Source organism: Mesoplodon densirostris, chromosome 11 (genome assembly GCF_025265405.1).
Source record: "Mesoplodon densirostris isolate mMesDen1 chromosome 11, mMesDen1 primary haplotype, whole genome shotgun sequence".
In the NCBI taxonomy this organism is placed as follows: Eukaryota; Metazoa; Chordata; class Mammalia; order Artiodactyla; family Ziphiidae; genus Mesoplodon; species Mesoplodon densirostris.
Window position 1 is genome coordinate 32644196 of NC_082671.1, and position 26662 is coordinate 32670857.

The 26662-nt window shown below is 36.9% G+C and overlaps 1 protein-coding gene across 1 annotated transcript in view; it reads left to right on the plus strand.

Moving 5' to 3' along the window:
* The window catches only part of PTPRR (protein tyrosine phosphatase receptor type R), a 290101-nt gene that overhangs the window by 248248 nt on the left and 15191 nt on the right, over window positions 1-26662 (plus strand). Inside the window, exons 9-13 of the mRNA XM_060112268.1 lie at window positions 7561-7640; window positions 8090-8227; window positions 20601-20711; window positions 22025-22182; window positions 25749-25862. Of these exons, the coding sequence (XP_059968251.1) occupies window positions 7561-7640; window positions 8090-8227; window positions 20601-20711; window positions 22025-22182; window positions 25749-25862 (601 nt within the window). The remainder of the gene's footprint in view (window positions 1-7560; window positions 7641-8089; window positions 8228-20600; window positions 20712-22024; window positions 22183-25748; window positions 25863-26662) is intronic.

The window sequence follows — 26662 nt, forward strand, 5'->3', positions numbered from 1 at the left end:
AAGCCCGCGCACCACAATGAAGAGTAGACATGGTTGCCATAACTAGAGAAAGCCCGCATGCAGCAATGAAGACCCAATGTAGCCAAAAAATAAATTAAATGAATGAATGCATGAATTAATTAATTAATTAATTTAAAAAGTAATGAGGTACTGATGCATGCTACAACATGGATGAACCTTGAACTCATTATGCTAAGTGAAAGAAGCCATCACAAATGAACTCATACTGCATAATGCCATTTATATGAAGTGTCCAGTTAGGCAAATCTGTAGACATAGAAATTACAGTTGTTGCCTAGTGGTGAGAGGCATGAGAAATGACTACTAAAGAGTATGAGTTTATTTGGGAGATAATTAAAATGTCATCCTTGCTAGAAACATTCTATATACCATCTTGTATCCTTACAGAAGAGTCTAGTAGCTATAGGGCTGCCTCCAGAGCCAATCTGCTGGGGTTCATATCCAGCTGCCCCACTTACTGTATGGCCATGGGTAAATTTCTTAACTTCATCTGTGAAATGGGAGTAGTAGTAGCCACCTCACAGGGTTGTTGTAGAGCCCAGTGCTTTGCACATGATAAAGTGCTCAATGTTAGCTATACTCATCATAACTCAGAAAGATATTACTGTTCCTTTCTTACAGAGGAGGAAAGTGAGGCTTATAGATATTAAAAAAGCAAGATTCAAATCCAAACCCATCTGCCCCCATGCTTTCCACCACTGATAGTTGCACAACTCTGTGGATTAAACAAATAAAAATAAATTATGTGATGGCACATTTTAAATGAGTGAGTTGTATGGTATATGAATTATATCTCACAAAAGCTGTTACCAAAAGACTTCATTGTGCATAACAATCACCTAGAGTCCTTGTTAAAAATCCAGTCCTGTGCCCTGCCCTGGGGATTCTGTTTAAGTGGGTTCTGTTGGGCCCAGGAATCTGTACTTCTAGCAAACACCCAGGTGATTCTGATACAGGTGATAGCAGGATCACACTTGGAGAAACACTGTTTAGACTATATTAAAACTAAATTTAACTCCATGAAATTTATCGATGTCAAGCCGTGAGCTAGATGCCTGGAACTAGTAAGGAATAAGGAGCAGCATATAAGATCAAGGAGGTCACAGACCAGAGGAGAGACATGTAAACAAGTAATTATGTTCAGTGTAAGAGCCTGAATAGAGATCTTGCCTAACCGGTGTAGGAGGACTGAGTAATTCTGCCTAGAAAGGCAAAAATACTCTGGAGAAGAAGCAATATTGTCAATCACTAAACAAACAGATATAGTTGGGATTTGGGCAAAAATCCATAAACATCTCAAGGCAATAGTTCTGGAAAGATGGAGCCACGAAGATTTGTTTTAGAGTATTGACATTGAAATAGTAGAGTCTTCATAATTCAGTTCATTAATTCACTCATAAAACACCAAATTCTTCATATTTATAGTAACAGAGCAAGAATTACTGTTAATAGTGTCCTTGGGCTTCCCCTTCTGTTGGAGTTGGAAACACATTGTAACAGTTACTCCACTGTAACATATTTTTAATTGATCTGTATAGTTAAACCTATTTACCTAAGATATAGTCACTGTTGAAAGATATTTTATAACTATAATTGGCTGAAGGGGATGAAAGTGCCGTGTGTTACAACTGGTCTCTCTGTCTCTCTCTCTCTCTCTCTCTCTCTCTCTCTCTCTCTCTCTCTCTCTCTCTCCACCCCCACCCCCGACTCTCTCTCTCAGGACTTTTCATCTGAAATTTACCAAACATAAGTAATTAGGTCATATACATATATTGCAAGTATTATACTTAACCACCTAATCTCAGAAGGATTTGGAAATTATTAGGACTATTTTAAAGTTCAGCCTTCTCTGTTTCCTGCCAGATGCTATCAGACAACTGCTTCACAGTCCTGTGTCAGCTTTTCCATTCCCAGAACTGGGTGGGTCGCTTGAACCAGGGCACCTGTGCTGACAACTGATGTTGCAAATGACAGATTTTCTGTTGAAAATGTCTATAGCCTGAATACCCCACCCACGCCCTGTTGCACAGAATATAACCTAGTAAATATAGCTTGGACAAGCCACATCACTGGCTGGAAAATCATCAGAAAAGACTGGAATGAATATGAAAAGCTGCTCTTTATGGTTTATTTTAGACTGTAATATGGGGTAAATTTGAAACATTACATAAAATAACAATCTTAAAATGATTAATATTTTAAATATTATAATTATTTTTATTGTTTTAACCTACAATAAACTCTCAAGTTTAAAAGCTTCCAGCTTGTACATATTAGTGAGTTTGTATAATTTGGAGGATGTTTTGCAGCAGAAATATGGATGGCCAAATTAAATTGTAGCTTTTTTTCTAAAGACAGTGACACCCTGGCTCAGAACATTCTTAAGTGGTAGATTAAAGTGCTTAGGTCAAGTTTATATCAAATTGCTTTACAATATAAACAAATATTTGTGATAAAAATTTATCTATGTCCTAAACACAAGAGCAATGGGAAAAAACTGATCATATATCAATGTGAAATTATTTGTATAACAAAGAAGTATAACAAGAAATTTTATGTATATTTTTTCCATGCAGCCAATTTATTTATACAACTACAAAACAATATAAATCAAATTTTAAAACCCTATTTACTCTGACCATCATTTTATATTTAAAAATTTAAAGTCTAGTAATGTTTCCTACTTACATTATGTTTTCCGTTTCACTATATAAAGTGCCTAGAGCAGAGTAAATATGCAAATAAGTGAACCACTCATTAAAGCAACGAGTTGTGTGACTCAGCAAAATACTGGAGTTTAGACTTGATTTCCTATCCTGGCAAAAACATTTACAATTTATGGCAAGCTACTTAATCTTTCTGTGCCATCCTTTCTTTGTCCCTAAAAATAGTAATAGTAATACTACCCTGTAAGGCTACTGAAAGAATCAAATAAATATATGAAAAATGGCTAGGAAAGTTCCAACTAATAGTAAACCCTCAGCTAATGTTAGTTTCTCCTTTCCTTCTCCACCTAACTGAATCCATCATTAACCCCAGAAACAATTCCAGAAAATAAGAACACTAACCTTGGAGAGAAACGTTTACAGTTTCAAAAACAGTACTGAAGAGCCCTGTTTTCTCTTATAATGTTCACATGCATGTTAAAAAGTGAATTTCACATAATCTCTCACTGCATTGCCAAATTCAGCACTGTCCACTAAAACTCTCTACAATGATGGAAATATTCTGTATCTCCAATGTGATAGCCATTAGCTGCATGTGGCAATGAGCACTTGAAGCATAGCTAGTGCACTCAAGGAACTGACTTTTAAATTTTATTATATTTTAATTAACTTAAATTTACCTACATGTGGCTAGTGGCTACCGTAATGGACAATGCAGGCCTAGAGTCTTCTCTCTCTTCCAACAAATTTGAAAATGATTCCCAATCACCTTGAAGGTGTGGCCAGTCCCTGCTTTCCTTCCATTTCCCGCTTACCTTAAATTCATCTCTGAAAACTATCCTATTCCTCTCATTCCTGCCTTTTGCCCATCACTGGGAGTGATACACTTTTCCTTCATCTAATAGCTTCTTCTCTGACTTCAAACCTTAAACACTTTTCCTCCTGGAGAGGAAATCTTCAACCCAGTATAAACTTTGACAAAATCTGATATGATTCCAATCAAAATATCAGGATCCAGGTACCATTTTTTCTGTTAAAAAGAAGACTTAATATTGCCAGAGGGTATTTTAAAGAGATCAAAGTGGGGAAATTTCATGTGTTCTATACACCAAAACTTTATGTGTTCAATAATTTGTTGAGAGGAAAAAAGAAACAAGAAGGAGGGACGAAGGTAGAGGAGAGGAAGGGAAAGAAGGGAGGAAGGAAGGGAGGAAAGGGATCTAAGGAGGAAGGGAGGGGAAAAAGGAATGAAAGAGGAAGAAAGCAAAGGAAGGAAAGAAGGAAATACTGAATAAAAAGGGAAGAGCAGAAGACAGGGAGGAAAAGTGATCAGTGCTCAATGTAATATTTGTAATTATTATTGATACTGCCCAGATGAATCATAAATGGTATGCTAAGCATTTAACATATAATTCAGAAATACCAATTCTGAAAAAAGTTATCATAGTGAATTTGACTAATATGTAGACTTAAAATGCATCACATGAATAAACTTATAACAATAAAGATAAAAATAATAACTGATGATGACAAAATTTTGTTTTTTTTAATCCTTGACATTTTTATTAGACTAAACAACACTAAAAAGGCTTTGGTTGGAACAAAATTTATTTTCCCCTACTCCATCATATGTTGTATTCTTGTTTTTGTTTTAATATTTGGAAATCTCTGAATACTTGGAAATACTATAAATTACCAGTTTTCAACATAAACTTAATTAAGCTTGACAGGACACCTGCTTCTAAGCAATTTTCGGGTTGAGTTCCCAGTAAATCATATATAACGTAGGCATTACAAAAACTGAAGGAAGTGGGCCTCTTTTCAAGTCTGAGTGGTTTAGGGCGTTTGTGGAAACTTTTAATAATCAGTGGATACTGAAAAGTAATGGAAGTTTTCCTGTCCCCTTTGCTATGAAAAGAAAAAAAAATTTTAAAAGCATTGTTTTAACTCTTTCTAATCGAAATTAATTCTGATGTTAAACACTCTCTGAGCCACATACCAAATAGAAATCACAAAGGATACAAATGTTAAGTAAAGACAGCCCTTGCTCTCAAGGGGCTCATCACAAACCACTGAGGGCAAGCGAACATTTAAGCACTTAAAATACAAGATGTTAAATACTAAAATAAAACTCAGGCAGCCTGAGCAAAGAAGGGAATGCCTAATTCCACCAGGAAGACAAGGGAGGGCTTCCGAAAGGAGGTATTTCTTGAACTGAGCTCTGAAAAATGAGGAATACTTTACCATGCAGAGACGGCAGGGAAACAATACATGCAAAAGCATAGAATCTGCAAGAACGTGGAGTATTTGAGAGATTCCCTGGGCCCATATGACTAGAGCATGTACATGTAGAAAAGTGATTATTGATGAGGCTGTGGGAAAAGATAAAGACTTGTTGGACCCACTAAGGAGATTTCATCCCCTAGATCTGCACTGTCCAGTAGAGCAGCCACTAGCCACATATGGCTAAGGAAATTTAAATGAATTAAAATTAAATAAAATTAAAACTTTAACTCCTCAGTTTGTACTAGCCACATTTCAATTGCTCAATAGCCAACATGGCTAGTGGTCACAATTTTGGGCAACACAGATAAGGAACATTTCCATTATCACAGAAAGTTCTATTGGGCAGTGCTGCTCTGGACTGTCAAATTGTCAATAAGTATTCATAATAAAATGAATGCAGTGGACAAATAAGTTTATAAATAATACCTTCTTGGAAATTCACAGAGTATATTAGCATAATATAGACCCTGAGAAATTCTGCAGTGGAAAGATTGTTGTTCAAGTTTGTTGAATTCAATGTTTTCCATATTTATTTGATTACTGAACCCCCTTTTTAACGATGATCTAATTTACAAGTTATATTACCTAATTCTATATGTTATAAAAGAAATGATTTACAGATAACTGTTTGGGAAATACTGCTGTGGACAATTAGGAACCATGGATGGCATTTAGGCAAGGGAATGATGTGATCAGATTTCATTTTACAAAGACTGCCTTGCCAGCTATGAGAAGGATGGATGGGTAAAGAACAAGACTGAAGGCAGTTAGACCAGATGGGATGATCACATCCTAGCCTAAGAAGAAAGCCTTGGGAAGAGGGAGGCAAGACAAATCCTAGCGAGTTTCAGGAAATCGAACGGACAGAACATGAATATGGAGGGTCAAGTCCAACTAGTTTTCAAACATGGACTCAGGAGCTGTGGTAGCACACCCAACATAGAATAACACAGGGCTATCAGGAGCACATGATCATGTGAAGTTTCACAAAGCTGTAGTGTATCCAGAAGGAAATGAAAAATTTTTTCTAACGTGGTCTATAAGTGAGGAGAGTAGTCTGGTGTAAGATATATATTGGGGAGTCTCCAGGATCTGGGTACAACATCATGGGGATGAATCAATCACCCAAAAAGGCAGTGTCAAGTGAGCATAGAAGAGGGTCAAGTTGAATCCTAGAATCAGCAACATTAAAGGAGGCAGACGAGGGACTTCCCTGTCAGTCCAGTGGTTAAGACTCCACGCTTCCACTGTAGGGGACACGGGTTCGATCCCTGGCTGGGGAACTAAGATCCCCTATGCCATGCAGCACAGCCAATAAATAAATAAACAAATAAACAAACAAACTAAAGGAGGCAGAAGAAATAAGCAAAAGATTGAAAAGAGACCATCGAATAGGTAGCAGGAAACCCAGAATGCTGTGACGCAGCATCCAAGGGAAGAGAAAACTCCATAAAAAGATATATGATCTACAGTTTTTTAATTCTACACAGAGGACATGAAAAAATAATACCACCATAGGCTCATTGGGTTTAGTAGCAAAAGTGTCACCAGCGGCAAGAGCAAGATCAGTGTCTGCATAAGACTAGGGTTAGGGTAGATTGGAGTGTACGAAAGAAGGATTGAAGTGTAGATGAGGAGGTGGGCAAAATACACACTCAGACTTTACCTGTCCGGAGAAGAAGAGCAACAGAACAATTGCGAGAGAGGAATGCATAGAACTGACTTCTTAAAAAATGGAAGGGGCCATTTAAATCAATGCAATAGACATTTACTGAATGTCTATTACATATATAAGCACTGTGCTAGACACCAGGTCTTATACAGATCATGAAAAATCCCCATCCTGGCCTTCAAGAGGCTCAGAGTGTAACTGGGTGAAAGAAATCACAAAGGGATTATTTACGTAAATGTTGGTAAAAATCACTACCGTGGTTCACAAAGAACCTTTCAACTCTTCTTGATGGAAAGTGATTTTAGAATTTAATACTGTAATAATCTATCTGATATCAGATATTTGTGATGTCAGTGAACAAACACATGGTAACTAAAGACAGCTTCTTCCAAGTAGTGAGAGGAGATTTGGACTGGACCAAGTGTTTGCTGTTGCGGAGAACAGAAGAGAGACTTGAGTAGGGAGATATGGTGCAAATTCCAAATGCAAAGAATAAGAAAAGGAGCGTAAATGAGAAACGGGGTCAAGAATCAGAAACCCACCAAAAATGGCGTAAAGTTGAAACGCATCATCTTGGGCTTATGGACGAGATCTGTGTCAGGACAAGGGGTAAAGATGGTCTCAAATGTCCCTCAATAAACACGGATCAAGAGACAGACACACATATTTTGGAGATTAATCCTTTGTCAGTTGCTTCGTTTGCAAATATACAGCAGAAACTAACACACCACTGTAAAGCAATTATACTCCAATAAAGATGTTAAAAAAAAAAATGAGAGACAGCCACACCAACAAATAACATTGACACATGCCAGATGGTCAGTATATAAGTGTGCTATGTACTGGTTATTGGTGTTCTAAGAAACTTAAAAGAGTAAATCTGGTTAACACAGTCTTTCTTGTTTTCTTCATTAGATCCCCTCAGCAGAGTATGTTTAAGACCAAAAAATGTAACTAATTCTTTGAGCACCTACATTAATGCTAATTATATTAGGGTAAGTAAATAAATCTAAATTTCTTTCTGATGAGCATGTCAATTTACTATTTGGAATTGTTAGTTTTATTTTATTTTTTTTCCTCAGAGTTGGTTACTAGCAAGTTTGTTGCTTTTTTTTTTTTTTTTTTTCCCGCTTGCTTGGTCATAATCCACATTGGTAGTGGGTCATTTATAGTAAGTCTTCCTTTCCTGTGTGTCTGTGGCTATAGTGCTCCCTCTGAGGTGCTCTGGGGAGGACTGAGCTTTAGAAACCTCAGTACTGTATGCTGTGCCTGACTTGCTGGGAGAACAACCCCAAGAACTGTGGTGCTAGAATCAATAAAGCTGCAAAAGTCTGTGTTGCTTTTGGATTATCAGAGCTATTTTGTTTTGAAGATCTTTCACCTAAACTTTCAGTGCAAGGCATGAACTTCAAAGGCAACATTTTTGTCTCCTTTCTCAAACTAGGGCTACAGTGGCAAAGAGAAAGCGTTCATCGCCACGCAGGGCCCCATGATCAACACCGTGAATGATTTCTGGCAAATGGTTTGGCAGGAAGACAGTCCCGTGATAGTTATGATCACAAAACTCAAGGAAAAAAATGAGGTATGACCTTTACCCAAGTACGGAACATTGTATTTTTTCTGTTGCTATAGAAGAGAGATTGTTTAAGGAAAATTGCCATATACTTAATAACGTATTTAAGATGGAAACATTTAAGACATTTAAAGGCTAGGCCACTTTATGCTTCCAAAAAATGGTAATTGGTGTTCTATGAATGACGACTTTCTTTCAGTCAAATCAATGTACTTGGCATACACAGATCACATTTGTACCCATGTATCTCTGTAAGGAAATGAGGGGCCATGAATTATCACTCTGATTTATAGGCAGGGAAATAAAAAATTGTTCATTTACATCCCAAGCAATTTTTGAGCACCTACTAAGTGAGATACTATTTTAGTTGCTGGCAATATATTAGTAAACAAACACAAAGATTCCTGCCCTTGGTAGATTATAACTTTCTAGTTGGGGAGATACAGACAAAAAACAACAAACATAATTTCATAAAAATATAGCATATTAGGGCTTCCCTGGTGGCGCAGTGGTTGAGAGTCCGCCTGCCGATGCAGGGGACACGGGTTTGTGTCCCGGTCCGGGAAGATCCCACATGCCGCGGAGCGGCTGGGCCCGTGAGCCATGGCCGCTGAGCCTGCGCGTCCGGAGCCTGTGCTCCGCAACGGGAGAGGCCACAGCAGTGAGAGGCACACGTACCGCAAATAAATAAATAAATAAATAAACAATAAAGTTGTGTAATTCCCAAAGGGTGCTTTCCTAGGCACTGCTTACATTTCATGGCATCTTTTTTTTTTTTTTTGACATCTCATGGCATCTTATTGAGATAATTTCCAGTCTGATTTTAGTCAGCATTTGTGATTATTTTCTTGTCAAAATTACTATACCAGGGCCTCACCAGGACAATCAGAATTTAAGAAAACTGAACTTTGGTGAGTTATAACTTTTGATTATACTATAACCCTGCTGCTAATCAAGAAAATTCAGGCTCACAAACAGCAATTTAAAGTTTTTTAAAGTTTGTTGTTTTCTTCCATTTTTGCTGCAATAGATAAAGGATATTTTTCTGAAATTTATCCTGGAAAAACAGTACATTTTTGGGCCAGTAGATGAAGTTTTATACTACATTAACTATATGCTTACTAAATAAATGTATTTCTATGAATCTTATATGAAAGCCTGAGGTGGCATAATAAAAATAACCCCTAATATTCTCAGGTGTTTCACCCACTATCAATCTGTCAACATAGTAAGCTACTGACAATTCCTGCACAGTTGTTTAATATCTGTGACAATTTACCTTCAAGGTAGGAAAATATTCTTCAAGTTTTAAAGGTGTACTCTCTGTATATATACACCCATACATACATACATAGAACTTATGTAATATGGCAGACTAGATAATCTGAAAAACCAGTCATACTGGGTGAAATATGATACAGCATGCATAGCAGAGCTTGGGAGGAAAAAGGTAAATCAGTCAAAAACTGAATAAAAGGCATAAAACCAGAGAATTGCAGGTTACTTGTGTTTTAATGACAATATAAGAACTGGAGACAAAGCCTTGGGCTAGTAGGAACCAGGACTTGGAACTGAGACTTTCCATGAAGTGAACACCTTCAAAGGCTAGGCCTTCAGTGAAAGGGTGAACCACAAAAATAAATCTACCTACCAAAATAGGATTATAAGAGGAAATGAATCCAGCGAAGTCTGGCCTTCTCGTGGGATCAATAAAGAGGTACTCTTGAGTATTCAGAATTCAAAACCCAGGAAACACCAAGTGTTAAGAGATTAATATACATTAGTGATTCTTTTATTTATATAAATCATTTATAAACTAGTTTATATTCATTTAAGTAATAATATAAAAACTAATACTGCATTGGTAACGCTCTTGTGGCACTTTACAAAAACAAAGGCAAAAACTTTCTGGATGCATGTACTCTCAGCATACACTACACAGAATTTCAAAAGAAAAAGCCCAGCCAAACATAAGCTCAGAAGTCAAAATTCTGAGACACACATGTAAATAAACAACATAAGTAAAAAGCAGAAGAGGCAACAAATAGTGGAAATAGACCCACAAGAAATTGAAATAATAGAAACGATAAATAGAGGCTTTTTTATAATTAAGCACACAAAATATAAAATTAAAAAACTTGACAAAAGGACAAGTTACTATCAAAAAAACTAGGAAGATTTAAAACCAAACCAAAGAGTCCTAGAAATAAATATTATATAGAGATAGTTTTATTAGCAAGCTGGACACAGCTGAATAAGTAATTACTGGATTAAAAAATAGAACTAAGGAAATTACCTAGAAGATCAAAATGACCAAAAATATGAGAGTTTCAGACATATAGAGGACAGTATTTAGGTGTCCAATATATGTCTAATGGATATTTTAGAAGATGAAAAAGGAGAATGTAAAAAAAGAAGTAATATTTGAGGAAATAATGGCTAAAGATTTTCCAAAACTGGTGAAAGACTTGAGCTCTCAGATTTGAAAAGCACAGTAAATCCTAGGCTGGATAAGTAAAAATAAATCCACAACTAGACACATCTGTAGAGCTGAAAAACACTACAGAGACTATTTTAACAACCAGAGTGACTAACAATTGGCTTCTCAATAACAAAAATCAGTAGAATAATACCCACAGAGGAATGAGAGAAAATCACAGACAACCCAGAACTCACACAGGATTTAGCAACATTTCCTAGATCTGAATAGACTGTACGACTCCTGCCCACTTTGGTTTGAATTACAATTTTCTGAATAGATTGTCACAATGTGTTTTCTCAAAGCACATTCATACCCTTATTAATTCTATTTCTTCTATTAAAAATAAAATCTTATAAAATCAACATAGAAAAAGCACTGTGATGTATGCAATTACATAAATATAAGTATGTAAATGTTTTGAAACAAGTTATATTTTCCACAGAAAACATTACTTTCTTGTTACATATTTATTAAAGATTAATACTTGGCAAAGCATATGTGAAACAATATCTCACAAGGATTAGCGAATAGGTTGTAGTAACTGTGTAAGATAAATTATAATTTTGGTGTCTTGAGCATTTCAATCCTCAAATTTTGTGATATATTTGTTTCCTTAGACAAAAAGTCAGAAATACACCAATAGTGCTTTAACTTATTCTTGAATCAGGGTTTCATCAGGACATAAAAAGCCAAGATTGACGGTTAGTGAGAAAGAATTCCCTAGAAGTTGAGTAGGATGTGACATTTTAAAGAAGTCCAACAAAGATAGTATGAACACTTGGCAAATATGCCAAAGCCCCAACAGACAGTTATATTCTTCCCTTCTGTCCCCAAGACCAAAGTTGTGATTCTAAAAGAACTGCTGTATGAGATAAATATGTATTTCAAAGTGACACTGAGTTGATTTACTGATGATGCTCAGACATCTCCATTCTGAATGTGCAGAGGAATAGAGCCCATCTTGTTCTTTCTTTTTCAAGTGCATCATACTTGGAGTTAACCTGTTGGTGCCATTCTCAGAATTCACGTTCTCCATAGGAGAGCCAAGTAGATCTGTTGAAAGCCAGAATTAAAAAAAAATAATGGCCACACGCAGTGGTTGGGAGTCCGCCTGCTGATGCAGGGGACACGGGTTCGTGCCCCGGTCCGGGAAGATCCCACATGCCACGGAGCGGCTGGACCCGTGAGCCATGGCCGCTGAGCCTGCGCGTCTGGAGCCTGTGCTCCGCAACGGGAGAGGCCACAACAGTGAGAGGCCCGCGTACCGCAAAAAAATATAAAATAAAATAATGGCCACATAAAGAGTGATTGAGGTTTTTATTTTCTCTTTGGCTGCGTAATTCAGAAATTGAAGAGGTATTATTTTTTCTTACCATTTTTAGCCTCTTGCCTTTTTAAATGTCTGGGATATATCTTCTGGAAATATCAAAGTAAATACATTATGTTACATGTTTTCTGTGTGTAATTTGCTACATGTACTTTCCCGTGGCCAGTCATAATTCCAAATATTGCAGTAAAGATTTTGACTTCTGTTATTTTTGATTACCCATTAAATTAAAATAAAAATTCCTTTCCATCCAGATTCTATAAAGATGTAAATACAATACTATGGAGGAAACTTTGATGTTTTACAGATCAAAATGATACTGAGAAGTCTGGCTCAAAAGAAATAGGCAGTAGACTTCACACTGCCAGGAAGATGCTGTTTACCAAAAATGTGCCAACTTTCAATTGTGTTAAGCGTCATTGTTTGGAACAGACAAAAATCATTTCCTCCAAAAATATGTGAAGGTGGAGTTATCTTTAGAAATTCCCAGGCTTTATATTTTCATGAACCTTTCTATTTTCTAATACATAAATAAAGGAATAAGTGAATAATTTCCAGTTTTTATTCAATAATCCCAATATTCTCATAGTTACTTTATAAAATGAGAATAAACAAAAAATTTTAAAATAGAGCTGAAGAATCAGTTATCTTCTATGGCAAGAAAGGAGAAGAGATTTTTATTGCTGGTAAATTTGATTTCTTCATTTAGATAAATCTCAAGAAGGGAATTCCTTTTGAAAGAAATAAAACATTGGAAACACAGTGTTCAAACTTTTAAGGTGAACTATTGCTTGACTAGAGAAGACACAGTGGCCAAAATCTGCAAAGCTGGAGTTAGATCAATCTAAGCAGGGCAGGAATCATTTGCATATTTCCAAATTCCTCAGACTAGCTCGGACTTTCTCCTAGGAAAGAAGAGAAGTAGTATGAATGTTGGTCATAGTATACATACTGTGGAAGATATTTTCTACTGATGGCCATTTATTAAATATACATAGTAAGCACAGTTCATACGTTAATTCTGTGCATTTTCATTCTAACTCTACAAAGCACGATTTACTATCCCTATATTATGGATGAGAAACTTGAGGCTCAGAGATTAAACCATTTGCCTACAGCCTCAAAGTAAGTGAGTGATAGAGTCCAAATTTTAGTACAGGTTTATTTGATTCCAAAGCTCATGTACTTAATCACTGCCCCAACATAATAAATGGGCCAAATAAGGGTACAAGACATTAGAAGACAAGCGACCCACTGTTGGCTTCAGGGAGCAGTAAGACACTGAATTTATCTTTCAGGAAGTGAAGGAATTACTTGGTCATTTGGCCTAACAAAATACTTCTCTCAAATATTTAACACAGCCGTATTCTTTCTTAATATTTACATCTTTCATCTGAGTTCAGCTATGTGACTTAAATACTTACAAACCCCATTTTACCCATTGACCTATTCACACTTTGCAAGCAGTTTGACCCCAGAAAGTGAAATAAATAAATCATATTTTAAGTATTCTCTGTTTTCATTCCCTTCCTTTCTCTCTCTGATAAAATTATGGAAAGGATTTATTTTAATTACATTTCTTTGTCCATACAGCTCATATGGTGCCTTACAGTTTTTCAGTAGGGGCTGCAGAGTAAATAAGTGCACAAGGGAACATAAACCAGGCAAAGCAACAGCACACAGAGGCAGACAAGACACCACATAGCATGCGTGAGTTGAGCCATTTGATGTTGTCTGGGCATAGTAGGGAGTGAAGGGAGATAGGGCTGGAATGTTAAATTTTTCTGATGAATATAGAGAATAAAAGAGTGTTCTGTATTCATTGTATATTCTGCTTTTAACATTATATTATGAGTGGTCTCCATGTCATTAGTAACTCATCAAAAACATGATTTTAAATGACTGCTAGAATTTCATTGTGTGGATGCTAAAATGTATGTAATCATTTCCTTATTAAGAGATATTTAAGTCATTTCCAATCTTTTTATCCACATCTTTGATTATTTAATTAATGTATATTTTTAGGTGTGAAATGACCTGGCTAAATGATGTGGACTTTTGAAAAAATGTGTTTTCCAGAAATATATCTAACTGTACCATTTCTTTAGCATCTGGAATTCTCCAGCTAACCTTGAAGACATTCAGTACATTCCTCTTTCTAAAACATCCAATGCTGTATTTGTGCACATTCATTCATTCATTTGACAGATATTTATCAACTATCAACCATCAAGCACCAGTGTAGGTGCTTGGATTATATCTTTATTGACAAAACAGACAAAGATCCCTCCTTTCATGGAGATACGATCTAAAAGGAGAGACACAATAAACAAGAAACAAAATTTTAAAATATTGTATACAGGTACAAAGTGTTAGGTGCTATAGGAGATGGAGAAAACAAACATATGGTAGAGTAAGAGAGATGGAAGACAGTTTGCAATGAGATAAGGAGGTCATTTTAAAATTTATAAATGGCAGCCTATAAGAATTTTATGAATACAAAAGAAGATAAGCAATGACTTCATTAAGTCAGGTCACAGCTACTATAGATATCTTTACTTAATTAAATACATCCAAAAAAGGTGGGGTGGGGTTTTTTTTTGCAATATAAGTATTAATTATAACCCATGTTGACCTTAAGTTTCATTATAAAATTTGATGGGCATTCAGTTGGGAATGACTGGCTATTCAATATATAAGTAACTTATACTTAAAAATAAAGTAGACCTTTTTAAGCTGTACATATGAAGAGAAAATAAATTTTTCTGATAAAACACTCGTAATTAAATGTTAATTATTCTATGTTATATTCTAAATGAATGAAATGAAAATACATCTCAACTATTTAAAGTTAGCTAAAAAATTAGAGTTTAAGCTAGATAATCTAGAAAGTTCATCAAATATACATAGAAAGTCTAGAAACTGGGCTGTTTGATCTTCCAAATAACTAATATTTATTGAGCACTAACAATATGCTTAGAAAGCAATCTGTACAATAAACATATCTGTAAATCCCACTAAAAGAGGACACTGAGACACAGGGAGGTTAAGCAACCTGCCCAAGGCCAAATGGCTAGCAACCTGACTCCCACCTCCTCCACCTTCTCACCACTATATACACCCTCCTCAAATCTTCTCCCTACTTAGGGTGGGAAGGGAGAAAGTTCCAGTCCAAGCAGTGATTGTGGCCAGAGAAAAGTGTGCGGGATTGCTTACAGTCCAGATTAAAATCTCTAACCGTTCTCTCTAGGAAAGAAAGAGGAGATGAACAAGGCATTTTGACTTGGTTTAAAGAAAAAAAAGTGTCAAATCTACTCATTCAAAATAGTGTACAAGGGGACCTCCCTGGTGGTCCAGGGTAAAGAATCCTCCTTACAATGCAGGGGATGTGGGTTCGATCCCTGGTCAGGGAACTAAGATCTCACATGCCGCGGGGCAACTAAGCTCACGAGCCACAACTGCTGAGCTTGCACGCCTCAACTAGAGCCCGTGTGCTGCAAACTACAGAGCCCACGCACTCTGGAACCCGCATGCCACAACTAAAGAAGAGAAAACTACTGAGCTTGCAGGCCACAACTAGAGAGAAGTCCGCGCACCCCAAGGAAGTGTCCGTGCTCCACAGCGAAAGATCACGCGTACCTCAAAGAAGATCCAGCATGCCACAACTAAGACCCAACACGGCCCAAAATAAGCAAAACAAACAAATAAAAAAAACAAAGTAGTGGACAATTTGAAAGTGTGGATTGGAACTGTGATGGGGGAGTCATGCTCCAGTTAGAGGTCAGTCTGTGAAGTGTGGGGTGGACAAGAGGATTCACATTTTGTACCAAGAATGAAAATAAATGAGCAAAGTCCCATAATCAGAGTGTCTGTACAAACAAGGTCAGGGAGGGTAATTTGGAAGACAGTGGAGACCCGCTGACTGGTATTCAGCTGTCCTGGAGGACCAGAATTAGATATTTGGTATCTAGAGAAGCAGTCTGACCTAGCACTGCCCAGCAATGCCCAGCAGCCTAAGCTCATATCCTGAAAGACCAGGGGCTTGACAGTTATGCTACCCAAGCAATTAAGAGTAGCCAGAAATTCAGAGGCTGACAGCCCCTAAGAAAAATTACTCACCTGTCCTTTCAAACATGCTTACATTCCAAATATAACTTGGCACCTTAATTTTTAATCTTTTAGGTTCTATTCAATTGCTGTAGCCTGCTTTACTTCTAACTATAGTTAGAAGCCTTCTTATTTGACACAGTTAATCCAAAAAAAAAAAAAAAATCACAGTGGAGACTCAAACACACAAAAAAAACCTCTAATGTTTTACTTTGCCTTAAAACAGGTACATTTGTTCATATTCAAATTTGTTCATTATTTTATTACGGCACTGTCTTTTTTTATTTTTAGTATTGGCTCTCGGTCATATAGTTTGTGTAAATCATGCCCTTTATAAGTCATTGAAATGTCCCATATCAGTTTCTTTGAAATATGAGAGAACTTAGAAATATTTTTAAAGCAATATGAATGCAGAATCCTGTCTGTATTTCCAAACTTTGCCCTTTTATAATGTTCTCACCTGTGCCTGATTTGACCACAGTTTTCTTTACTGATTTACTGTTTTTCCCCAGCGAAAACCTAATTAACTTATGCAATTATTTCATAGAACAATTCTTTATTTTCTTTCCACCCTCATGTTTCATTGATTTATGTAAAGTTTCATTAAATTACTGGGCTCTAATAACAAGTACAACTGTCATTAAGAGGTTCAGATATAAATACCACTTGTTGAACATACAGCTCAGCAGATAGTGACAGACTTGCTGGACTTAGTAAGAGAGTGGACAGAGGGCATTCAGTGTTCCACGAGCATCAGCATATTTCATAGAGGGAAGGGAGGGCATTGGTTATTGCTGTAGAAAGAAGTGTTGGTTATTAGTGCTGAAATCAAAGACAGAAACTTGAATGTATAAAGTGATATTTGCTCAGAGGGTCCTAGCCCCAAGAGGATGTTCCCAGAGAACCTTATGAAAACACCTGAGCTTCAGTTTTCTCAGCTGTAAAATGATAAAAATAATAATAATAACAACAATATCTACTCTCTGTTCTACCTAACACCAATGATCGTGGAAGGGATTCAGTGATATAAGGTTGGTGAAGGTGCTTTTAATATTAAATTGCTGCACCTATGTTACTAATATTTAATTGGAACACTGAGAATTAGAGTAACTAAAACCATAATAATTTTAGACAATCTGACCCATTCTGTCTTATATGCAAATGTAACCCAAATGCAACTATCTTGTTTTTGTTTATTTAGAGCCACTTTCTATGTGATGATAGTCTTTAGCTCATAGAGCAAAATCTCTTTGATTTTAAGTGCATAGAATTTAAAAAGAAAGTAACTTAAAAATAGATTTTTTTTCAGGCAACTAAAATACTAGCTAGACCTGTTCCTTCTTTATACACAAATAGTCCTAATGTGGTGGGGGTGAGAGGGATGGTCAAAGAAAAAAAAAAGATTATAAAAATATCTGTTTGCATTGCTTTGCATTGCGTTCTACTTTTGCTGTAAACCACTGATTATGAAAAATTGGTTGATGTCCAGAATCTTTAGTTAGGGTTCACTAATTACTTGTTTGCACAAGAGACACATGACCTTCTGGAAACCTTTGTCCTCCAAATTATGAATTCTTGGAATTAATAGATAATTTTACTGAAAGAATCAGCCCATCTAGCAGAAGAATAGTGATGATTTGGAGTTACATTCTGCTAGATAGCGTGCTATTTCGAATTACCTACAATTAGTGTGGTTTCACAATACTATCTGTAAGAGAGCATTTTCCTTCCTTGCATTTTCCTTTTTTATATCATTGTTAGCGCCACAATAAAGAAACCCTAAAAAGCTCTTCACAAAAATAATTTGAACATGAACTTGTGCTCTTAGGAACAACTACATTTGCCGCTCTCCCTCACTTCGTATTCAAAAGCACCCACACTTATCTGGTCTCTTTTTCTACGTTCTCCTAAAAGGGGAAAAAAATGTATTCGGTATGTAGAAATAAGCTATTGTATCTCAGAAAGGAGATGGGATGCTAATTAAGGGTTGTTTGAATGAACGAGTCACATTGCATTGTCTACTGGGAGCTGGCTGCCAATTTCATTTTTGGTAAAGAGTCAAGAAAAACATTCAAGAGGGCCCCGGCAAGCTTGGGAGAGAAGCGAGCAGCGCTTCCATTTATCAAGTAGGTGCACAAGCCTGGATTGTATTGTTAAGAGTCAGGGTGTAGGCTGAGAGCTCCTGCCTTGCAGCTTTTCTTACCGGTTTCAAGAGCCACCTTCCCAAAGAGGGGCCTTCTCCTCAGGCCTGATCTTGGACAATGGGGGCACGTATGCCAGACTGCTGGGCCACTGAATGCCTCTTTCTTTGTTCAGTACCTTTTTCAAGATTCTTTGTCACTCTTCTTGGATTCATCCAGGAGGCATGGGTTTTAAGACACAAAATAGCTCGGGTCTTGCAGCGAAATAATTGATGCTCCATTGAAAGAAACCAGGCAAATTGGTTAGTATGATTATCTTTAACAAACTGGGGGAATTTGAGACATTTGGCAACTCGTAAATGAGGAGGGAAAAAAATTGCTGTATTTTTAAAAGATTGCTTTTTTAAAAAAAAATATTAAAATATAGTTGATTTGCAATGCTGTGTTAGTTTCAAGTGTACAGCAAAGTGATTCAGTTATATATATATATATATATATATATATATATATATATATATATATATATAATTCTTTTTTAGATTCTTTTCCGTTATAGGTTGTTACAAGATTTTGAGTATAGTTCCCTGTGCTAAAGGTTTCTTTTTTTAATGTTAATGTTATATTAGCCAGAGTAAGCCTTTAGCCTGATTGCTTGACAGTCTTGGGTGTGGGGTGGCATGTAAATAGAGGTGAAAATGATTTACTTTGTCTGGAAAAGGACCAGAACGTAGAGGATGCAAATGTGTTTTTATTGTAGTGGATGAAAAACACTGATTCCACTAGGTGAAGTGACTTCCTTGTGGCTCTATCACATAGAGTACTTGGTACTTAGCATGATAGAGCCCCAGAGGTGTGTTTCTGATACTTTATGTGTCTTTTCCTTTAGTTCTGTAATTCTGTAATTTTTTGCTGCTACTCTTTTAAATCTATAAGTACTTAATTTTTTTCAAGTGTGGTCACGTGCCTTTGACATAGATGTAAAGAAACAAGTGTCCTGAGGATGACAAAATCCCTATTGAAGGCAAGAAGTGAAAGAATTTCTCTATAAATATGCATGTGTGTTTGAAAGAAAATCATGAATTCTATTTAAACAATATTTCTAACATTAAATTGCTTCCCTGGGCACTGAAAATAAAATGTCAACTTTCACACTTTACATTCTTAGTCATTAAAATATGTGGCAAGAAATTAATAGTTCTTTTGCAGTTGTTTAAAAGGCAAAATAATAAATAATCTGAGCTTATATGTATGCTTGAGTCTCATTTTGTAGTTTTTTAAATAATGTAGCTTGAATATCATAAAAATAATATAATATTTAATGCATGATCTAATGCATATTTAAGTAATAATCTAATCACTTTAGATCAAAAACCCATTCCATAACTGAGTAGTTGTAAAATAACAATAATAGTAATAATAATATTATGTTTTTAATGCCTACTGTATGCCTGGCTTTGTCTTAAGTGCTTTCCTTATATTAAATCTTGAGGAAACTGAGTCCAGAGATATTAAGTATCCTGCTTATGGATTCACAGATAAATGGTAGCACCAAAATTTGGCCCCAGGCTCTCTGACTCCAAAGCTTGCACCTTAACCACCACATTATATTTTCTTGCTCGCCATATAATTATTATTACTGCTATTAAACCCTTCAAAGAGAATCCATCATAAAAATTTTAAAAATAATTTTGCTATCCATTTATTTCAATGGATCCCATAGGTGAAAGGGTCATTAGTCCTAGAAAATATAATACCTTAGGTGTATTAATGGTAATTCCATCTGCTTTACATACAAGGGAAACTGGATTCTGTGGCACCTAACACATTACAGATACTCTAATTAGAGATTTTTTTTGATGAAGCAGGAAATGTGACTTGCCTCAATCACTGTGGGAAAACATTCGTTTTAATCCTAGTCATCACAGGATAAACTCTAATATTTGGATCTTAGTTTCCTAATTTTTAATTCAGTTCTTAATTAGTCCTTAATTTCTCTATGGGGATTTGGAAAATTTTGGCTTAATTATTTTTTGGTGTGGGATTAATAGCAACAGTGTTGGGCAGACATATGTAAAAATTGATATTTTATTTAAAAAGCATTGAGATATAATTTATACTACACTATACATACTATAAAGCTTACCCATTTAAAATGTATGGCTCAGTGGTTTTAGCTCATTTACAGAACTGTAAAAATTGATACTTGATTTTTTTATATTAACTAAATAGAAAATTTTCAGATGCTTGAATAAAAAATACTCCAAGGCCAATGAAAACCATTAATATTTGCTTCTTTAATATTTGTTCTTCTTTCCCCTCCTCCAGAAATGTGTGCTTTACTGGCCAGAAAAGAGAGGAATATATGGGAAAGTCGAGGTTCTGGTTATCAATGTAAATGAATGTGATAACTACACCGTTCGAAACCTTGTCTTAAAGGTAAAACTGTGGAACTGTAGCTATCTACAAAGTAGACGATGTTGGAGGATTACATTTCTATTTTGAAATTATTTATCCTAATAAGTACTGCAGATTCAATTTAAATAAATTAAATAATGTCAAGATCAAGGAGAAATTATAATCACTCCCTTATGAATTTCTTTGTTATCGGCTACTATTAGTATGTAGAATTATTAAACTAATATAAGCAGCCACTAAGGAAATTCACTAAGTGGGAAGCTCAGGTCTTCTGCTTTGCATAAATATGACATCTCTGATTTAACCTTTTGAATGCCTTTAACTAAAGGCTTGTGCTGGATACTGTACCATGATTTCTTTTTTTAATGTCCCTTTGGTCTAAGCAGATTTAAGTAAGGCCTGGAAACTGTGAAAGGGAAAATCTGCACTTGTGGGAGGCAAGAAAAGCCTGAAGTGTTGATGAGATCTCCCAAAACCTGGAGTCACAGTCATTTATGGGGACTTTCCCGGACCACATTATGTCATAGAAAAGTTATTTAAATTTGGGGCAGCAGATGCTGAGGAATGTTGCCATGGTATTGTTTTTACTTCTGGAGAGCAATCATCCCAAAGATTCCAGTTCTATCTAGAGCCTCATTACTGGGACAGAATCACCGCAGAGAGGAAGAGGGTAGACACAGAGCCGCGAGGCGCTTACTGAGACCTGTTCTTCAACACGGTATTCTCAAGTGCCTTGTCCACACCAGGACCCCACTGGTTTTTGACGTGATGTGCATGGACCCTCACTCAAAGCATTTCTAATCTAGTGACCCTTTGTCGCTCCTTTACTACAGGGATTCCTCACTGCTGTGAAAAACTGGAATATGGGATGAGTGTAGAATTATTAGAGAGACTGACTATAAAATTAAGCATTCTTATACTGGTCAATATGTTTATAATAACCTCTCAGGAATGTTCAAAGAGCAGGAAACGCACTATATCCTGATTCTTTCTTGGCTATATCTTCATCTAACATCCATTATGTTTATTATAACAAATTACAAACATATATTTAGCATATGTATGTTTTCTATATTAAATATATCTTAAACATATATACTAAATACATATTTATCATTTAACAGAGCAAGACTGTCAAACTTTGACATCAGCATAGTTACAGTAAAGTTTTCTCAGGGTGAAAGAGTATTCTTCAAAAATCTCCTAGATTTTTTTTCCGCCTAGAAATAAGTTGCCAGCAAGATGGGGGTGATAGAAGACATTCAGTATTGTGGTTTGGGTGACTTTTAGTTCCACAGGACAATGAAGCATCTGGTGGCTGTTGCTCTTTTCAGCAAGGAAGTCACACGCAACATGTGAAGCATTACTGGTACACCTCATGGCCCGATCACAAGACTCCAGCCAGTGCCCAGCCCCTTCTACAGCTCATGCTGGATGTGGAAGAAGACAGACTTGCCTCTGTGGGCCGAGGGCCTGTGGTTGTCCACTGCAGGTAAGGGATGAGCTGTCCTTTCTGCCTAAGCAGCTGTCCTTTGTAAAGTCATAGAGCAGGTGGAAGTTGGGTTTTACTTCCTGGTTCTGACTTGGCTGATAAATTAAATATGTATTGAAAATGGTTAACTTCCTCATACTTGAGGCTTGACCAAGACAATACTTAACAGAAATGAAGTGACATCATTAGCATATTTTCAGCAAACAGTCACACAGTGGAGAAAATATCACTTCTAATTAATAGCTCAGGGAACAGGAGAACTTATTCACTCAGTCCTCTACCTTGAAACGTAGATGGATTCAATTAGTCTCATCAGTCTCACATGTGCTAGGAATGACATATGTTTTTTTTAATTATCAACAGCTTCTTGTTGTTTCAAGATGGCCCCTGGACTTTACTAGGATTGTATCTTGATAACATTTATTATTATGTCAAATTTGGTGAAAGCCAGTCAACTATTCTAAAAGTTACCTCATGAAAAACAGATGGAAATACATTTATGAAATGGGAAGTGGGCAAGTGGTAATTCGCCAAAGGGAAAACAAAGTGCTGTTACCAGAACATGCAGTACTGGAGGCTGGGCCGACACAGCGACAGATGTCCGCAGTGGTTCCCTTCCCTAACATCGAGCTTAAAGTTCTTCTCCTTTAACTTATACCTCTTCCCCCTGTTTTCCCGTTAGTGTGCCCAAACTAAAGCATATATTTTAAAGTTATTTATATAACCGGCCATTTATTCTCCATAATTTCTCCAAATAATTGGTGTTACTTTATTGACCCTCCTAAGTCTTGTAAGATAGTTTTTGATATTGTTAAGAAATAAAGTATATTATTTTAGATTATAATTTTAGCCTTCTTTTGAACCTTTGTGGTTTAATTGAGTAAAATTTACTATATGTCTATTTATGCAAAGTGTCATTATCTAGTTTCTAACATTAGGCCTCATCCTAAACTTAGCTTAGGGCTGAAGAAAAATACCTAACTGGCCATACTTTAGGGCTGGAAGTGTCCCCCGCCCAAAATCATAAAACAGTCAGGATATCTAAAATGAACTTACCATTTCCCCTGTGAAACCAGTTCCCCTTCTGATTGCTATTTCTAAGAATGAGACCATCTTTTTTCCAGGCACTCAACATCAAATGTTGACAGTTATCTTTGGCCCTTCTCTCAACTCCAGCCTCCATATCTAATCAGTCACCAGATTGGCTTTCCCTTCAAAGCTTCTCCCATAATCATCACTTCCTGCCCAACCACCCAAGTTCAGGCCCTTATGACCTCACCCATGTATTTTAGAAGAAGTCGGCTAATTGCACATACACACCCCACTTCCCCATGCTCCACCCCTACTGCAGCCTATTCTGTGCACTCCTCTTGGATGAGGTGCCTAAAACCCTCTTTCATCACATGGAGTCTATGCTCAACACTTCTCAAAGGCTTCCCATTCCGTAGAGCAAAAGTTCTCAACCTTGGATCTGTGAATTAGCTATGAGGGCCAGTGAACTTGAAATGACTTGAACAGATTTGAGTATATGAAGTTAGGTGAATTTTCTGGGACTGAAAACTCATTGTTTTCAACAAATTCTAAAAAAAAAAAAAAAATAGGAAGAAAAAAGACTACCATTCTTTTAGAGGATGATGTCCAAACCTTTTAGCTTTACATATAAGATCCTTTATAGGCCCCACTGTACCTTCTCAGTCTTATTTTCCACTGTTCCTCTAATGTAACTTTCTCTTTAAGCCAAACTAGCCTACTCATTGTCACTCTATTCTGCAGCAATTCTTTCCTTATACCATTCTCATCCATGGAACATTCTCTCTCCTTCATGATAACCAAAATGCCTGCCATTCACAGGGTATAGTTCAAGTCCTATCTCTTTATTGAGACAAACTCTCCATAGACACTTCAACTAAAAGGGACTCATTCCTCATCTGAATTCCTCTGCACCCACGTTCAACAGGAGATAAGTGCCACATAGGAGAAATAGTGCTATTTGAGTGCCAAGAGGGGAATTATTCATTCAAACCATGAGGATTGAAGAAAGCCTCTAAAAGTTGGAATAATGTTGAACAGGATCTTGAAAAGAGGTCCAATGTTTGTGGTTTTAAAAGGTGGTAGGGAGGGCATTTCTGACTGGAGAAATATCCATTAACACAGAAAGAAAAATTAGAAAATAGGACTTTTTTGCAATGATTCAAATGAAAACAATGACACAAAGGGTACAAAGTTGACAGCAAAAAGCTTGAAAGTTCGTCACAGTCATATTATGTAAAGGCCTGAATACCATGGAAGGGTGCTTAGACATTGTGCTGTGACCATTGGGAGCCATCTACAGTTTTTGAGTAGCGAGTAATATGATCAGGTCCCTGTTTTAGAAAGATGAACCTAGCAGCTGTGTATATCATGAATTAGCCCAGGAAGAGTCTTGAGCCTGGGAAACCATAATGAGATCATTGCTAATCATAAAGTAAGATTTCAAAAACGTGAGCACAGTTTATAGAAAGGAAAGCATGGATCACAACAGCTCCGCAGAGGTGGAAAATATAAGAATTGGTAACAGATTGGATGTGGGAGTTGAGAGAGGGGGAGATGTTGAAAATAGCTCCAAGATTTCTAGGCTGGAAAACTTGTGGCTGCCTGGTAATGCCATTGAGGAAAAAGATAATTAATTCTGTTTTAGATACACTGAATTTAGATACATTGAAATGCAGCAAGTGTAAAATAGCAACAGCAAGAGTGCCAGCTAGGAGGTGGAATGCCAATCTAGAGTTTAGGAGAAACTTGGGGAATTTAAGTGTAGATTTGAGAGAAATTTGCATTTGTGGTTGAAATTGCTGAGAGAGAGAGAGAGAGAGCGACAGAGAGAAAGCTTGTTTGTTAAGCTGATGATTTACCGTCTGAAGGAGATTCATGAGTAAACCTTCCATGACAGGTAGTATGTCTGTTTAACTGTTACCTTGATTTAAAAAAAAAAAAAAAAAAAAAAAAAGACTTGGAAATACATGCTTCTAGCCACATCCTCTCTCCTTAACTGAATTGAATCTTCAGTTATTCACTAGCATCTTCCACATCAGTATATCCAAGACCAAAGTCCCCACTCTCTCCCTCAAATCAGCCCTCATTCCAGAATTCCCCCTTCGTCTCGACGATGCTGCCATTCTTCCAGTCCTCCAGGTGAGTCATCTTGGACTTTTTGCTTTTCTCACTCTTCAGCTCCACACTCACATTTATGAGGTGTATAAGTCTTTCCCCTCCTTGCTACTGCCCATACCTTACCTAATTTCAGGCCTTAATTCTTCTTTGTAGAACAAGTACCTTTTTCACTATTCTCTCCCCCCACTACCTCCCTCCACCCCATTCACCTACTGCTTAGACCTAAAGGGAAGAATTGCCGTTTAAGCACTCAGCACAGGGCCAGGTTTGTATACTCAGTACACGAGAGCTGTTGCTGTTGTAATTACTATTATTAATCCCAATTGTTTCCAATTTTAAAAGTACCTTTTAAAAAGAATATATTTTACCTTTGTTATTTTTCCTGCACCTTTTAATGCGTTACCTGTTCTTCTCAGTGCAGGGATAGGCAGGACGGGGTGTTTTATTGCTACATCCATTGGCTGTCGACAGTTGAGAGAAGAAGGAGTTGTGGACACACTGAGCATCGTCTGCCAGCTGCGTGTGGACAGGTGAGTGTCGGGGGGAGAGGGGGAGAGACACTTCAGAGCAGCGTCATCACAACCTAATCCGATCAGCCTGACTTTGTCAACATCACAGGCTCTGAAGTCCTAACTCTCTGTAGAGATTTGTGTAAGATGCTTAGGAATGTACATGACATTAAAAAGCCATCAAAGAAACTGTTATTTGCAACACTGACCCTCAGGAGTCCAAAGCCAAGAGCTTATGCTAACCCTTCCTTGTCTTTGATGCAGGTTGTTTATGGTGATAGCTGTTCCTTCTTAGTCTCACACCTCTGTTCCTTCATAGGGACTTTGCATTTTCATTTGACTTAACTGAATCATTCACTTTAGGATCTTGATCCTTAAAAATGAGGGCCTCCCTGGTGGCGCAGTGGTTAAGAGTCCGCCTGCCGATGCAGGGGATACGGGTTCGTGCCCCGGTCTGGGAGGATTCCATATGCCGCGGAGCGGCTGGGCCCGTGAGCCATGGCCGCTGGGCCTGCGCATCCGGAGCCTGTGCTCCGCAACGGGAGAGGCCACAACAGTGAGAGGCCCGCATACCGCAAAAAAGAAAAAAAAAAAAAAAATGAGGCATATGTCATACTACCGAGAATCGTCTTTTTTTTCACTGTTCCTCTTTTAATTGCACAAAATGCAGATAACAAAATTTACCATCTTAACCATTTTTAAGAGTACAGAGTGTTAAGTACATTCACATTGTCCTGCAACCAAATCCAGAACTCTTTTCATCTTGAAAAGCTCTGTACCCATTAAATAACAAATACCCACTTCTTGTCAACCACTATTCA